Below are 14,709 nucleotides of genomic sequence, written 5' to 3'. Positions count from 1 at the left end.
AAAAAAAAAAAAAACAATTTCTGTTTAACTTTGGTTTGCAAATATTGAATACACCAATTTAGAATGTACTGGGTATATGAACTTTGTATGATATCCCTAATATGTTTAAGGGTCTTACCATATGTTAAACTAACAGGTGGAATAACACCAAGTATGTATAGAGTGCACTGTTGCTATGAACATTATCTTTAAAGTTTTTTTTTTTAATTGTATGCTTTTTCAATGTTTAATATACATTTGCAATATATTAAAGCATCTAATGAAATGTTCTATGTCTGTTGTTTTTGACTACTTATGCAATGTTTTTGGTATTGTTTCTGTGTGGTCGGCATTAGGCAAATAAATCACATGGTAACCATGGCACTCACAAACCCTTGAGTTCAGGTGCATGCCGCTATACGTACTGTTTTCACAGAAGCAACGTAGCCCTTTATTTGGCTTATAGTTCACATCCCTCTTGCAAGGTTCAATGATATTTGCAAGGTTCAGTGCACAATCACTATTGCTCAGTGCAGTATATTTTAATGTTGGGTTTGGCCAGACCTTATTTAATTGAGATGTGTCATTGTTCTGATATTCTGATACACATTACATGCTGTGTTCAATATAAAATGCCTGAATGCCTGGGTTTTGCTTTAGGAATTAACCTGGTACTGAGGGTAGGCCCATGTGTAGCTATGGCAGCAAAAGACTGGGCCCAAACGAGTAGGATCTTCTGCAAATCAGAATCTGCAATCTTCTTGCACATTTAAAGTTTGCTGTATGTATAGCCGTTTTTTTTAATAAGGGAAGAGATAAGACCCCTGCCTTTTTCTTGCTGTTTATGTAGGCTATAAATGTTTGTGGAGTGGACCTGTGCAGACACATGATATATGCAGCTAACTTTTGATGAAGTTGCAATTAAGCTTCACGATTGTCAAATTAAAAATAAGTGTGTTTAACCTTAAATGTAACACTAATTAGAACACTTCACTAATGCTGTAGTTGGACCAACTTCTCCCCATCTGCTCCATGTCAAGCGCTGTATCTCTACTGTCCTTAGCTATGGGTCAAATATGGATGGGGTGATTGGTATTTTATTGAATTTTATTAATGTCAGTTGTTTGTGACAAAGGTCTGATATGCTCTATTTTGCCCCATGAAGAAGCAGACAATATGGTCTGCCAAGCGCTTTGAGCCTGTTTTCAGGACTTATGTAAGAAATTGAAACTACAAAATGATTGATATTTTTTAATATGCACCATTGTCTTTTGCTGATGTCTTTTCTTCTCTTTTTTGTATATGGATTGAATAAAAGATGTTTAGATTTGTTTTTGTTTTTTTTTGTTTTTTAAAGCATGCTTTTTTCTCAGTAAGTTATTTGTATGCCTACAAAGTCCTTGGTATTTTTAAAAAGTTTTCTTTTCTTCTTCTTCAACTTTCCCTTACTATACAACAATAAGCAATACACTGGTTTGTTGCTGATGAATTCAAGTTTTTTAGTTTGCTTTGCTGGTTTGTATGTGTTAGTGAAATGCTATGGTTGTCAGCGGAGCTCTATGCTGTTTGGCCCATTTGTAATAGTTTTCTGTGAAAATCTAGAATGTGTACTAGTGTCTCCTTAGGTCATTGAATATTGCTTTAATGGTTCTTGCTAAAGGAAGTATAGTAGAACTTCAGCAGGTTGAAGGTAAATTAGAAAAAGGTGCCTTATCTACAAAACAGTAGTAGTATCTTTTTTTTTTTTTTTTTTAAAAATTCCATATCCGGTAAATTAATCAGGGTCAGTCAAATGTTATATTTTAAGTCTGTTATTAAGTATACAGTGGTGCTTGAAAGTTTGTGAACCATTTTAAAGTTTCTATATTTTTATCAGGGTCAGCAATATTTTTTGGGGGAGCAGTGGTTTTCTCCTTGCTAACCTGCCAAACACCATTGCTGTTCAACATTCTCCCGATGATGGACTCCACCATCATCCACCAAACTTCACCAATGTGAGACAGGCCTTCAGTTGCTTAGAAGTTACTTTGGGTTTCTATGAAACCTCTTGGACTATTACACCTTACTTTAACCTCAAACTATTATTACCTTGGAGTTGGACTTATCTTTGATATTCGAACATTTCTGGGTAGGGTAACAATAGTCTTCCATTTATCAATCTGAATGTTTATTGATGGAGTCTAAACTTTTTAGTGAAGGCCTTGTAACCTTTTCCAGCTTGATCAGCATCAATAACTCTTTTTCCAAGGTAAACAAACACCTACTTTGTTCCAGCCATGCTATGCAACCCCTAAATGTCTCCCACTCCACCTGATTGTCATACCATTGATTGAAAACACCAGACTGAGTACACCTTCAAATTTTATGATATACTTAACGATTCACTTATAATTAACACACACAGGTATGGTATTGGATATTTTTTTCAATAAACAAACCTCCAAACACCACTGTAGATTCACAAACTTGAACTACTGGCTTCTGCAGCTGACTTCAGTACCCCTTTCCTGTAGGCGTCATCTATCCAAACATGTTTCATAACTAGTTCCTATGTCTTTGGGAAAGCTTTATGTGTCGTCTACTAGAAGGTTATTTACCTAACATTTTCTTCCTTTATGTTGTACAGATGTAGGAGATTTAAAAAACTAATAATATGGGACAATCCCCAGAAGATTTTTATGAAACATATGAAATTGTCTCACTGGCAGTAAAGGTGCACATTGATAAAATCTAGTCCTAATTACATTTTTCCCTCTTGGCATAATGTAAACCAAAAAACAGCAATCCATGTTTATTTATCTATACAATAAATTATGTATTCATTTTGATTATTTAAATTAAATTAGACAGACAATGGCAATATCCTGTTTTTTGTGGAAAATTACATACCATATTCTTATTTATTTAGTGTGCTATTCTACAAAATTGTTGTTACCCTTTAAGACACATACCCTATAGTTTCAGTCCATCCTACTACTTTACCAGCCTTTTTAAAAAATGTTCTGTATTTCATATTGTCCTTAAAGACATATAATAGAAGACAGTAGTAGAAAGGCGAACAGTGGATAAACTGAAATTCTGTTGGTGTGGGGACCAGATCTATCATAGATCCATCATATTACAGTGGTGGATTAATATTATTATGAAACGGTATTTATATAGCACTAACATGCTGCGTGCGTTGTACAATAAACAGGGGTTGCAAATGACAGATACAGAAAGTGACACTGGAGAACCAGAGGACCCTGCCCAGAAGAGTTTATAATGTGAGAGGTGGGGGGAAGCAGCACACACTGTGCCAAAACGTTCCTTGCAGTTTAATTGTTACGCTTCAGCTATGTTGTGCAGCTGTTAGCAAGTAGTTAGGTTGGATTTATTATTGGGTAACCAAAAAGCCCACACACATTATTTTTGTTTGCTGGTTTTGTTCACTATTTTGTCAGCTGGTGCTGTTATAGATGTTAGTGCCTTTGCAATTCTTGCCTGATACAGATCATACCTTGTTTTCTTTACAGATTTGTAAGGTTACTGTAGGTTAAGATTACTGTAGGGTAAACTTTAGGATTATGTCAATGCCATAGATAGATGTATAACTTGTGTCCCATTTTTATCTTTTGCTGCATCATTTTTTGTGAAAATAAATCCACACAGTTCCCCGTTTTGAACCCCCCCTTCCCTTCATGAGTCCTTCAATGGACTGCAATGGACTCCTTATTAATACTATTATAAGCATGGGTAATGCTAGAAACAAAAAAGCAAACCATGAGGAGAAATAGAACACATGAATGCTATATAACCACCTAGGAGACTTTAAACTTTGTAAATGTCAATAAAAACTAGAAAAATAGTTTTTCTAAAATATTTTATCAGTGACATAAATACAAAAGCTTAGTTTCCTGGCTATTTAAGACATTTTCGGGTCCCCACTCACAGCCTGTTTCTGCACAGGGTGAACTCAATCTACTCTCTGGTCACGCTTGCCACTGACTCATCCTGACCTAAATACACCCCAGGAAAAAGGGTGTGGTCAGAGATCCCCCCAGCCCCCACATACTGCTACCAAGACCTACCATTACCACTGGCTTAGCTCATAAACCAACTCAGGGTAGCAGGTGGTAAACTAGGCTGAAGTATGAATAGATGTTTGAACTCTGAACTTTCAGCTCTAGTTACTGTAAAGAGCTGTTTAATGCTAAGGAAAAGCACAAATATATATATATTTATATATATACCACCTTTTCAACAAAGATACTGGCTAAAGTGTTTGTTTTTCTTTATGAGATGTAGTTTTTATTTCTACGTTTTTTCGCACACTATGGAAAGAGGCATTGTGTACAGTGTGTTGAATTTTGGCAGTACTAAAAGAGGCATAGTTCAACAGAATTCAAGACTTCTTACAGCAGGGATCCCCCAACCCCCCAGTCCGTGGCCCACTAGTGGGCAGCAGCCGTTCGACAGGTGGGCCGTGGCTGTGTCCGGTGCACCCCTAAGTGGAGTCAGGAGAAGGACCCCGCTTGGGGGGGGGCACACCGGCCAGAGCCGCGGACTATGTCTCCTGTACAGATCGTGGGCTCAGGGTGGTGGGCTGGTTGTGAACTCATGATATCACTTTGGGAGGAAGTTTCTTCCCCTTTCAGTAACACACGGCTCCCAGGGCATTCTGGGTCTGGAGTCTGTGTATTTAGTGGTCCGTGAGCTCCAAAAGATTGGGGACCACTGACTTACAGTTTAAACAAAACAGATATGCCACAATGCACCCATAGAATTCACCTTAACATCTGTGCCACAAGTAACAGGCTTCCACACACCTCAAGACAAAAAATGTTTTTAAAAGAGAAAACTTTTTAATTACATTAATCACATCATTTTCTACTATTAATACAGATAAGCAGTCAAACTTTTGAGCATTAGTTTTTAATTAGTATGGACTTCAATATGTATTGACATCACTAAAGATAGGTAAACACTATTTAGCAATCAGAAACTGAAAAAAAAACACTTTAATGATTAGTATGACATGTACAGTAAAACTTTGATGTAGAAGTCATGACTGGTGCATATAACAATACAACCAAGCCTATAGACCACAGTTTGTCAAACAAATGATTGAATACAACATGTGTATTACATAACCTTTTTAAGACTGAGTGACTTATTCACCTGGTCCTTGCTATCCAAGCAGATCAAGGCTTATGGGAGGGTGTGGAATTCTGTAGCATAATTCCTGAAAACAAGAAGCTATAGTCCTGGCCACAGTAAATGTGGTTGTGATTTTAACTGATTTGCTGCAGCTTGAATTACAAGCTCCTCTGTGCGAGCTAATTATGTGTAGTAAAGTCAAAAGTGGCAATTTAAGTACATGGGGAGGAGCTTACATAACTTTATAGAATGCCAAGTAAGGCTGACATTCATCAAAAATATCTCAGTATCTCATTTTGGCTTTCAAATATTATGTTGTAATAAAACTTCATTAGGATCTAAAAATGTAAAATTATCGTTTAACCCTTAACTATGGGCAAATATGAAAATCACTATTTAAAGCTAAATTTGCATGAATTTTTTTTCACTTAGTTTTTCTTGCTGAAAGACTTGGATAAATTTAATTACTGCACTCAGCAAATCCTGCATTGTCCTAAATGTATATTCTTTCTGGGGCTCCCTGTTATGTCCCAGCCTTCCCTTTTCTTTCTTTTTGCTCCCTGATGGGCAGTCACTGCATATGCGCGACATCAGGTGAGGTGTCCTTAAACAGGGCCTCCAAATATGAACAACTGAGCAGAGATCTTACTGATTTACTGCGCACCGGTTCATTAACATTTGATGAATGTCCGAATGACACGTTGCCTATCTCAGGCTCACCCAGGAGGAACAGCATGCAAGCCTCTTGAGAGAGAAGGTTGTGCATTTTACCTTCATCTCTGTGGTGGTGGTAAAATGTTGAAAAATGGAAAAAGGGGAAAACAAAAAGTTTGTTTTTCTTGTTTACATAATGTTTTTTTATATTAGGTCTGTTAATGGGAAGGTGGGGGCAGCATTCTGTGCACATCAGGTCTATCTTTACACAGAGTTGTTAGTCTAAACATAGAGCATGTTTAGAATGGAATGTTTAGAATAAGTAGGAGTACAGAGCTTTGTTTTTTTGGTATCGTATTCTTGAATGCATTATTTTTCCTTTATTAGGATTTATTAATTGTCCTGTTCAGTTCATGTGTATAAAAGACCAGTACTAGAACCAAAGTTGAATAATTTATTAAAAAAATAAAAAGAATGTGTACTATGTAACTATTGCAACCATGATGCCAATCCTGCCGTGCTGCTACCATAACTATCAGTGCCAAAGACTATACATGTTATGTAAACCTAATTCACAGGAGCATTATATATGTTATAGTTCCCTTACCTGGGGAATATGGTCCTTCCCCTATTTTACCCGTGTTGTGGGGAGTCTACAGGTGTGGAGCATATATATATAATATATATATAAATATGAGTGAAGATCACTAAATCTATATATTAATAATTTGCATGATGTCACTCCACCCCAAAGCAAACATAGTAGAAGCTGAAAGATCCACACATACAGCTCTACACACTTCATCCATACACACAACTAAAGGAAAATTATAACAAAAGAATAACAAGCAGAAAGCCATTGGTATCAAAACCAACCATAATAAATCCGTTTGAGTTTTGTCTAAAATCATGGGAGACCCATCAAACATTTAGAGAAGGGCACTTTTGTTTATTGAGACTAAAAAATTAAGTTGACCACCAACCCTTTGCTTTAATCATGGAGCTCGCTTTGCTTCATTGAGCAAAGAACTTGTGTGTGTTTTTTTCTCAAGAAATTGCATTTGATTAAGTATGCTACACTTTAAGGCACACATCTATAAAGAAATTTGTTATATTTTATAAATCCTCCTTTAATGTCCTAAAATTTCAATGTGTGTTCAAAGTGCCAAAAAGGGACAGTGGGTGTGGTAAAGTGGGCAGGACATGCCCAGGTGTGGTTAAAGCTTTATAGACACCATTGACAAAAGTGGAAACACAGAGTTCATTCGGGGTCCTACAATAACACAGTACACAGTTTAAAACCATTGCATTGTTAAGGTAAACCATCAATCAACTTTTGTTCTATTGGTGCTTCTAATATAATACAATAGACTAAATGCCACCTGCTGACAAGTCACAATTCACTATTAGCCATTAAAGTTCCCTTTTGATGAATGGGATCTGAAAGAAAGTAAATCTGAAGGATAGAAGAGTAATTTATTATTTTCGTTTCGTCCAAAACAATGTAACATTCCACTAAATCCCAATATTTAAACACCTAGGATAGCTAACTTTGTCACATTTTGATTTCAATTTTTTGTCTTTTTGAACCAGGAAAAAAATGTTGTGGGGTCCCCTAATATTAAAACCAGGACCAGGAATGGACCTTCCTGGATAAAAAAAAAAAATGGGGCAGTGATCCTGTGTGCGCCCTCTCATACCCATAAAAGGTCCTCAGAAATATGGTTTTCCCAAAAAGAAAGGAGGCAAACAGTGTGTAGCCCCCGGCCCTTCGGAGAAAGCAGACCCACCTGCCCTCAACAGTGACATGGGCCATCCCAGGGGAAGAGTGTGTTGTGGGGGTCTGCAGGTGTATTACTTCACCTGTTTATATTTACCAATATATCCGGCGGTGTTCGTCGTGGAGGACTGAAGTCACTCCCACATCTGGTGGGGAGACTTCCCACAGTCGCTGCTCATGTAGGTAAATAACACCATGTGAGTCAGCAGTCACAGGAAATCATTCCCATATTGGGAGGGACAAACTACCGCATCTAACACCTGTACGTCAACAACAGAAGCGCAATTTTGGTCCCTGGCTAGGGGACATGGGTAGCTTCCCCTGAAGAAGGCATCACTATCCTTTCATCATTGCAATAGGGCAGAACATTCGTATAAGGATGTCTGTCCATCAACACCAGCCCTAATAAAAGTGCTACCTGTTGTTGTACATAGATCTGATTTTGGTCCGACCGCTTTGCACGGGACTTAGTGTGATAAAGAAGCAATGTTTGACACAAAAACCTGTTATTCTACAAATACCATTATATTTGGTTCTAAAGCATTTCACAGGTAGCATAATATTTCATACCATAGTTGCTTAATTGATTACAATCCTAATTGCAATATAATGAGAAAAAATGATACAATACTACAAATATAATTACATACAGTTTTACTTGTATATACAATGTTACACTTAACATGTTCTAATAGAGTACAGATCTTATATTTCCCCATCTTGATTCATTAGATAGAGAGGGGTTTGGCATTTGAAGGACAAAGGATATAGTAACTCAAACGTATTCTCCACCTATTGTCATTAAAGGAAAGATTTGTAGCTCAACATTTCATTAAGTCCTGGAGGTTCTGTGGCTCCTAATTCAAAGATCCATCGAGCTTCTTTTCGGAGGAGCAACCTATCAATGTCCCCTCCCCTAAAAATAAAGGAGACACATTCAAGCACTGAAAATCCCATAGAGTCCTCATCAAAATTATGATAAACACCTATATGATGGCTTGGAGGAGTTGTAATTCTGCCACTTTTGACATTATATACGTGCTCATAATGGCGTTTATTAAATTGTCTTTTAGTTTTACCAATATAATATCGGCCCCATCCACAAAAAGCTACATAAATAACCCCCACAGTTTACAAGACACTACTTGTTTAAATTTTGGTCTTATTTTGATGGGCAACTCAAATGAGTCCTTTTGTGAATGGATCCATCTACATTGACCACAGGAACCACATCCTTTCATACCTATATCTGATTGTATGGTTCCTTACTCTCCACGATAGCTAAAGTGGCTATGGACTAATCATTCATTTATAGAGGTAGATTTCCTAAAGACCAAATCAGGGCTTTTCCTATATGTTTCTTTATTTTAGGATTAGCTTGTAATATTGGCCAGAACTGCTTACAAATCCTTTTAAATATATGATTGTGTAAAGAAAACCTTGAACAGTTCTGGTTGTTTCTGGTTTCTTATGAGATGGTGGTTTTTGTCTAAATATCAAATCAGAGTGCTTCTGAATTTTTGCTTTATTAAATGCTTTTTTAGGATAGTTTTACTATATCCCCTATTTAGCAGTCTCTCTAAGTTCGCCCACTGCCATTTCAAAGTCAATTGGGTTAGAACAGTTCCTTTTTAGTCGCAGATATTGGGAATAGGGTATACTTTTTTTCAATGGTGCAGGGTGTGCACTACTTGCCTCCAAGATCGTGTTCCTGGCTGTGGGTTTTCTATATAGATTGGAGGTAAGAACCCTTTTGGAATCTATACCAATTTCTAGAGGTACTCTTTTGGCAAGTAAACTTAAGGTTGTACAAGTTTTTTTGCAATCTCTGGACAAACTCCTCAAATAGTTGTTGTGATCCATTCCAAATTACTAGGACATCATCTATGTATCTGCGCCACATTAAGATGTGGCGCACGTACATAGACAATGATTCGTCCGATAGCATCTCATTTTCCCAACCTACCAGGTACAGGTTTGCATACGTGAGTGCACATTGTGTCCCCATTGCTACACCCTGTACCTGAAGGTAGGTTTGGCCATCAAATAGAAAGATAATGCAGGTTAAGATATATTTTAGAAGAGAAATAACAAACTCGTTTTCTCCTTGGAGATTTGTACTCGTTGCAGACAGAAATCCTCTATTGACAGCTATACCTAAGTCATGTGGAATACTAGAGTACAAGGTTTCCACATCTATAGTTATGAGCATAGCTCCATCTGGTATACTCATGTCTTCAATCACTTTTAAGCACGTTCAGTATGTCTTCGAGGAAGGAAGGTAGTCCAACACAAATGGTCTCAGAAATTCATCAACCAAGGGGCTGGCTTCAGATGATATACTGCCAATTCCTGACACAATAGGACAGCCTGGTGGGTTTATTAAGCATTTGTGCACCTTTGGTAGTGTGTAAAATGTCGCCATTACAGGATGTTTATTATTTAATGCATTATAAACTTTATTATCAATTATCTTGTCGTTTTTGGCTTCTGCAATTAAAGAATAGTATTCTTGATAAAAATCTTTCACTTCAATCCCAGAGATAACCCCGTACCAATTTTTGTTAGGATATTTTGACACATTAGGATATTTTCACACATTATTTTGGACCACCACATTTCCCCCTTTATCTGTGGGCTTGATGACAATTTGAGTATTATTTTGCAAGGAGGTAACAGCTTCTTGATGTTTACAAGATATGATTTCATCCATACTAGTTAGTTTTCCTTTTTTGATTGCTTCTGTCACTGATTGTACAAAGGTAAATATTGAGGAATTTTTTCTTAGATCTGGATATTGTAATGATTTACTTTTAACATTGAATATTGATTGTGATACATTTTCCTTAACTTCCCCAGAGTTATCAATTATGAGTAAAGTCTCATCCTCCACGTTACCTTCCTCCCATGGTTGCATGAGGTCTTTTAACGTTTTAAAGTCCTCATTTCTAAATCCTCCAAATTCATTTGTTTCATGACCACCAAACTCCTTGTACACGCTCTTATCATCTCTCGTCTGGACTACTGTAACATCCTTCTCGCTGGTATTCCACTAACCCGACTCTCTCCTCTACATTCTATCATGAATGCTGCAGCCAGACTCATCCATCCTTCCCACCGCTCCTCTTCCGCTGCATCTCTTTGTAGTTCTCTCCATTGGCTTCCATTTCACCTTAGAATCAAATTTAAGCTCCTGTGCTTTGCCTTCAAATCCCTACACAGTTATTGTCCCACTTACATCTCTGACATGGTTAAAAAATACTCCCCCTGTCGCTCCCTCCGCTCCTCCAATGATCTACTAATGACTTCCTCACTCATAACCTCATCACACGCACGGTTACAAGACTTCTCTAGAGCTGCTCCAACTCTCTGGAATGGTCTTCCTCGCCCTATTCGGCTTGCTCCTACTTTCTGCTCATTTAAAAGAGCGCTCAAAACTCATTTTTTCAAACTTGCCTACCCATCTTCTTCTGTCTGCTAAACCCTCATTACTTCCCACCACTACATATCGCCCATCCTATTGTGTGTGAAATTCCCCCACCTACTAGATTGTAAGCTCTTCGGGGCAGGGTCCTCTCCTCCTGTATGTCTGTATTAGTCTGTCATTTGCAATCCCTATTTAATGTACAGCGCTGCGTAATATGTTGGCGCTATATAAATCCTGTTTATTATTATTAATAATAATAATAATAACTTTCTCTGGTTTTTCTCTGTCATATAATACTTTAGAGAATAGTTTTAGTAAAAAAAGGTTTAGGTACTTTATGCATTCAAACTTATTCATCCTTTCTGTGGGGCAAAATTTTAGTACCTCTAGTTCCTCCACTGATAAATCGATGTCCGATAAGTTGATTACATTTAATTGCTTGCTTTCGATGTTTTTTTGTAAACAAAATTTTCCATTGTGCCTATACTATATGAGGATTGGGCGAGTTGCATTGAGGTCCTTGACCTAAAAAAGGATTGAGAGGTTCATAGTGAGATGGGGTTGAATTATCTTGTGTAGTCTCCTCGTCAGAAGTGGTTGATATCTGAGGAGGGCCAGTGACTCCATGGTTAGTGATTTGTGCTTGTTGTCTCACTGGTGTCTCCAGATAGGGACTCCTTTGAGCTGTGCGTTGGGGGATCCTTGCTATGTGACGTGGTTGCTAGTGTATTATGTGATTTTTTATTTCTCTGTGCATAATTAGGTGATATTTCATATATTGGATTGGGAATAAAGCGCTACACTGACACCCTCCTAAGGTGAGATCTAAATCATATTTATAGTTATTAGTGATTTGAATATGGTGATTTAGTGGATATTTGAGTGGTGGCAGGAAGTTACACATTCAATGGACATATATAGGAACAGATGAACCTATATGTGCATGGGTGATTTGGTTGGAAATAGGTGAATATATCATATATATTTAAGGTAAGAAGCTATTAAACGTCCTGAGAAATGGAGCAATCAATATATTATGGATGACTGAAGTTTTTGATAGTTGTTTACTAGAGTTTTTCTAAGCTGGTACTGCATACTTTAACAACTGGAAAGAGAAAGTGTTCACTGCTTTTGGTCGCTGTGCTATTGCAGAGAAAGAAAAGTGTGAAGATAGAAGTAAGTTTTTAAAAAATATGTAAAAATCTGTCAAAATGAGTAAATCTATGTAGGATACTACATCAAATATATTTATAATTATAGGCTTTATTTGTTCTTGAAGAAGCAGACTCAGGTCCGAGAAACGCGTTGAACCTAAAAGCCTATCTACAAATTAATAGACCGACTTGACTGAACATCATATTGATTTTATGGAATGAAATTTAATGTTTTTTTTCTGAATAAATTATTTAATTGTTTTTAATGTTGAATGTTGTATTCACAATGCCGTTAAAGTCCCAAGGTGATTGACCCATCCAAAAGAAAGAAATATTTTGTATGCCTGTATGTTAAATGTTAAGAAAAAAAAATGCAAGCAGGTAAATCCTTTATTGTAGAAGGGAAAATGTGAATTTTGCAATAAAATAGACATACCTGCTTGATCACATTTTTAAAAAAAATAAACTCATCTGTCCTTATTCCTTTGCCGACAGCTTCTTCTTATCCTCTTCCAGGTTCGGGATCTTCATCCAGCTTGATTGGCCAGGCTAGATTAACAGATCTCCTGCTCGTTGGCAACTCAATGTACCTTAATGAAAAGAGTGCAAGCGAGCAGGTAAGTTCGTTTTACTGTAGAGTGGACATCACCCATCTCTGTCACCTGCCTGCTTTAAGTTTTTTTTTTTTATTTTGTTCCACTTTAAATCTATGTCTCAGACAATTAAACAGTTCTACAGTTTAAATTTAAATTTTGAAGCTGTTGTACCTGGCAAAGGATTTGTCTTTCTGATGATCCAGTCATGAGATCTACATATTACTACCTGAATGTTCAGTCAGGCTGATGACATGACTTTTCTCTATGGAATATAAGCAATTAAGCTTAACCAAATATGTAATAAGGCTGAAAAGCTAGAAAAGCAGCAGTTAACTCTTCTGTTTCCTCTGCTGCAGTCTACAACACGCTGCATATAAACACATGAGCATGCAAAGTACCAAATGGCACCTAATGCTAATGCCAATCCCATCCCCAGTCAAACTAGGGTGATTACACAAACGTTATTTCAAAATAATGTATTATTTAGATATAACTGTACTCAAAAATGTATTTTGTATTTAACTGGAATTCATCTTATATACTGTACATGTGTGTGTTTTGTGTTTTTGTTTGACTTAAATTGATCAGCTTTCACAATAAATAATGCCATTCTTTGTGTGCATAATAGTATCTGACTAAATAAAGAACATAAACCTAAGCAACACAGCACCCTTTCAAAGGAAAGATGGATGCAAGAGGACCAGCAGCCGAGGAGGGCACACAGAAGAAAAAGAAGAAACCCTTAGTGCCACCATCCCCACGTCCTCCTCGGGCATTATTCTGCCTCGGACTTCAAAACCCATTTAGGAAAACATGCATAAACATTGTAGAATGGAAGTATCCTTTGCTGTGTAATTTTTTAGAATAGTGTTATTATTACAACCTATGCACCTAGGAGGTATAATACATTTTTTTTGGTTTTCTAAAGTTGACCATACACATAATATAACTTAGAAACTGAAGTGAAATGGGCTGTCTAAATAATTAAAAGAAGCGTTATATACCAAAAGGGGATCTCTTATTGTACAAATTAAAAATGCTTGCCAAGCCTTGTTTCAATTATTGAGAGAAAGGAGAAAAGAGACAGCTTTTTTAGCAACCAAGATTTTACCAACATTTTACTTCATATAGATTTGTATCATGTCCTTAACTAGACATAAAGTTTCTAAACTAGGAAACATATAGTGAACCAATTTATACATATCACATTGGATCATACTAGTATTTGTAATTCTTGTCTCAACTACTGACGTGTTTCACTCAATAGCTTCCTTGAGGCTGGCTGCTAGTATCCCGTCTTTCCCACTTCCCACCAACTGTAAAAAGATTAACATAATTTACAAAGGAAATTGCTTTGAGTTCTCACTCACTCCCTCCTTTTGAATATATCAATATGGGTGTTCCAATATTGGCCTGAATCTACTTCACTTTGAATCTGTGAACACATTCCTTCCAAAAAACCTACTACCTTCAAAATTGGGAGCCAAAGATTTTCTTTTTAGTTCTTGGGGGTCTTTTTACACCAATTCAAGAGGGACTTCCAATTTACCAACTAAAAACTAATATAGTTTAACCCATCATAGAAATAAATTACACAGATTGGAAATATTCCTTTCCACCTCATATCTCTACACTGAACGACCCCGTGTGTATACTCCTATCGTACACATCATTTTTGTATGATCAACAGTTCTTAACCATCAACTTGAGTCTCTTAATCCCTTGAGGAAGCTATTGAGCGAAACACGTCAGAAAATGAGACAAGAATTACTAATACTAGTATGATCCTATTTGATATGTAAACATTGGTTCACTACATGCCTCCTAGTTTAGAAACTTTATGTCTAGTTGAGGACATATATAATTTTAGAAAACTGAATAGGAGTCAATAGGGATTTTTTAAAATAGGATGACTATTATGGATGCTTTATGGATGGACTTTACCTGGCCCCTGAAGGTTAGGCAGGGGCAAACACAAAA

The 14,709-nt window shown here is 36.8% G+C and overlaps 1 protein-coding gene across 1 annotated transcript in view; it reads left to right on the top strand.

Moving 5' to 3' along the window:
- The window catches only part of CACNA1S (calcium voltage-gated channel subunit alpha1 S), a 62,563-nt gene that overhangs the window by 788 nt on the left and 47,066 nt on the right, over positions 1–14,709 (top strand). The window contains 2 exon segments of the mRNA XM_072424352.1: positions 12,629–12,750; positions 13,358–13,566. Of these exon segments, the coding sequence (XP_072280453.1) occupies positions 13,415–13,566 (152 nt within the window). The 5' untranslated portion in view covers positions 12,629–12,750; positions 13,358–13,414.

This window comes from Pyxicephalus adspersus, chromosome 1 (genome assembly GCF_032062135.1).
Source record: "Pyxicephalus adspersus chromosome 1, UCB_Pads_2.0, whole genome shotgun sequence".
Taxonomy (NCBI): domain Eukaryota; kingdom Metazoa; phylum Chordata; class Amphibia; order Anura; family Pyxicephalidae; genus Pyxicephalus; species Pyxicephalus adspersus.
Note: the sequence above shows the minus strand (reverse complement) of the source record. Positions and strands in the feature narration are given on the sequence as shown.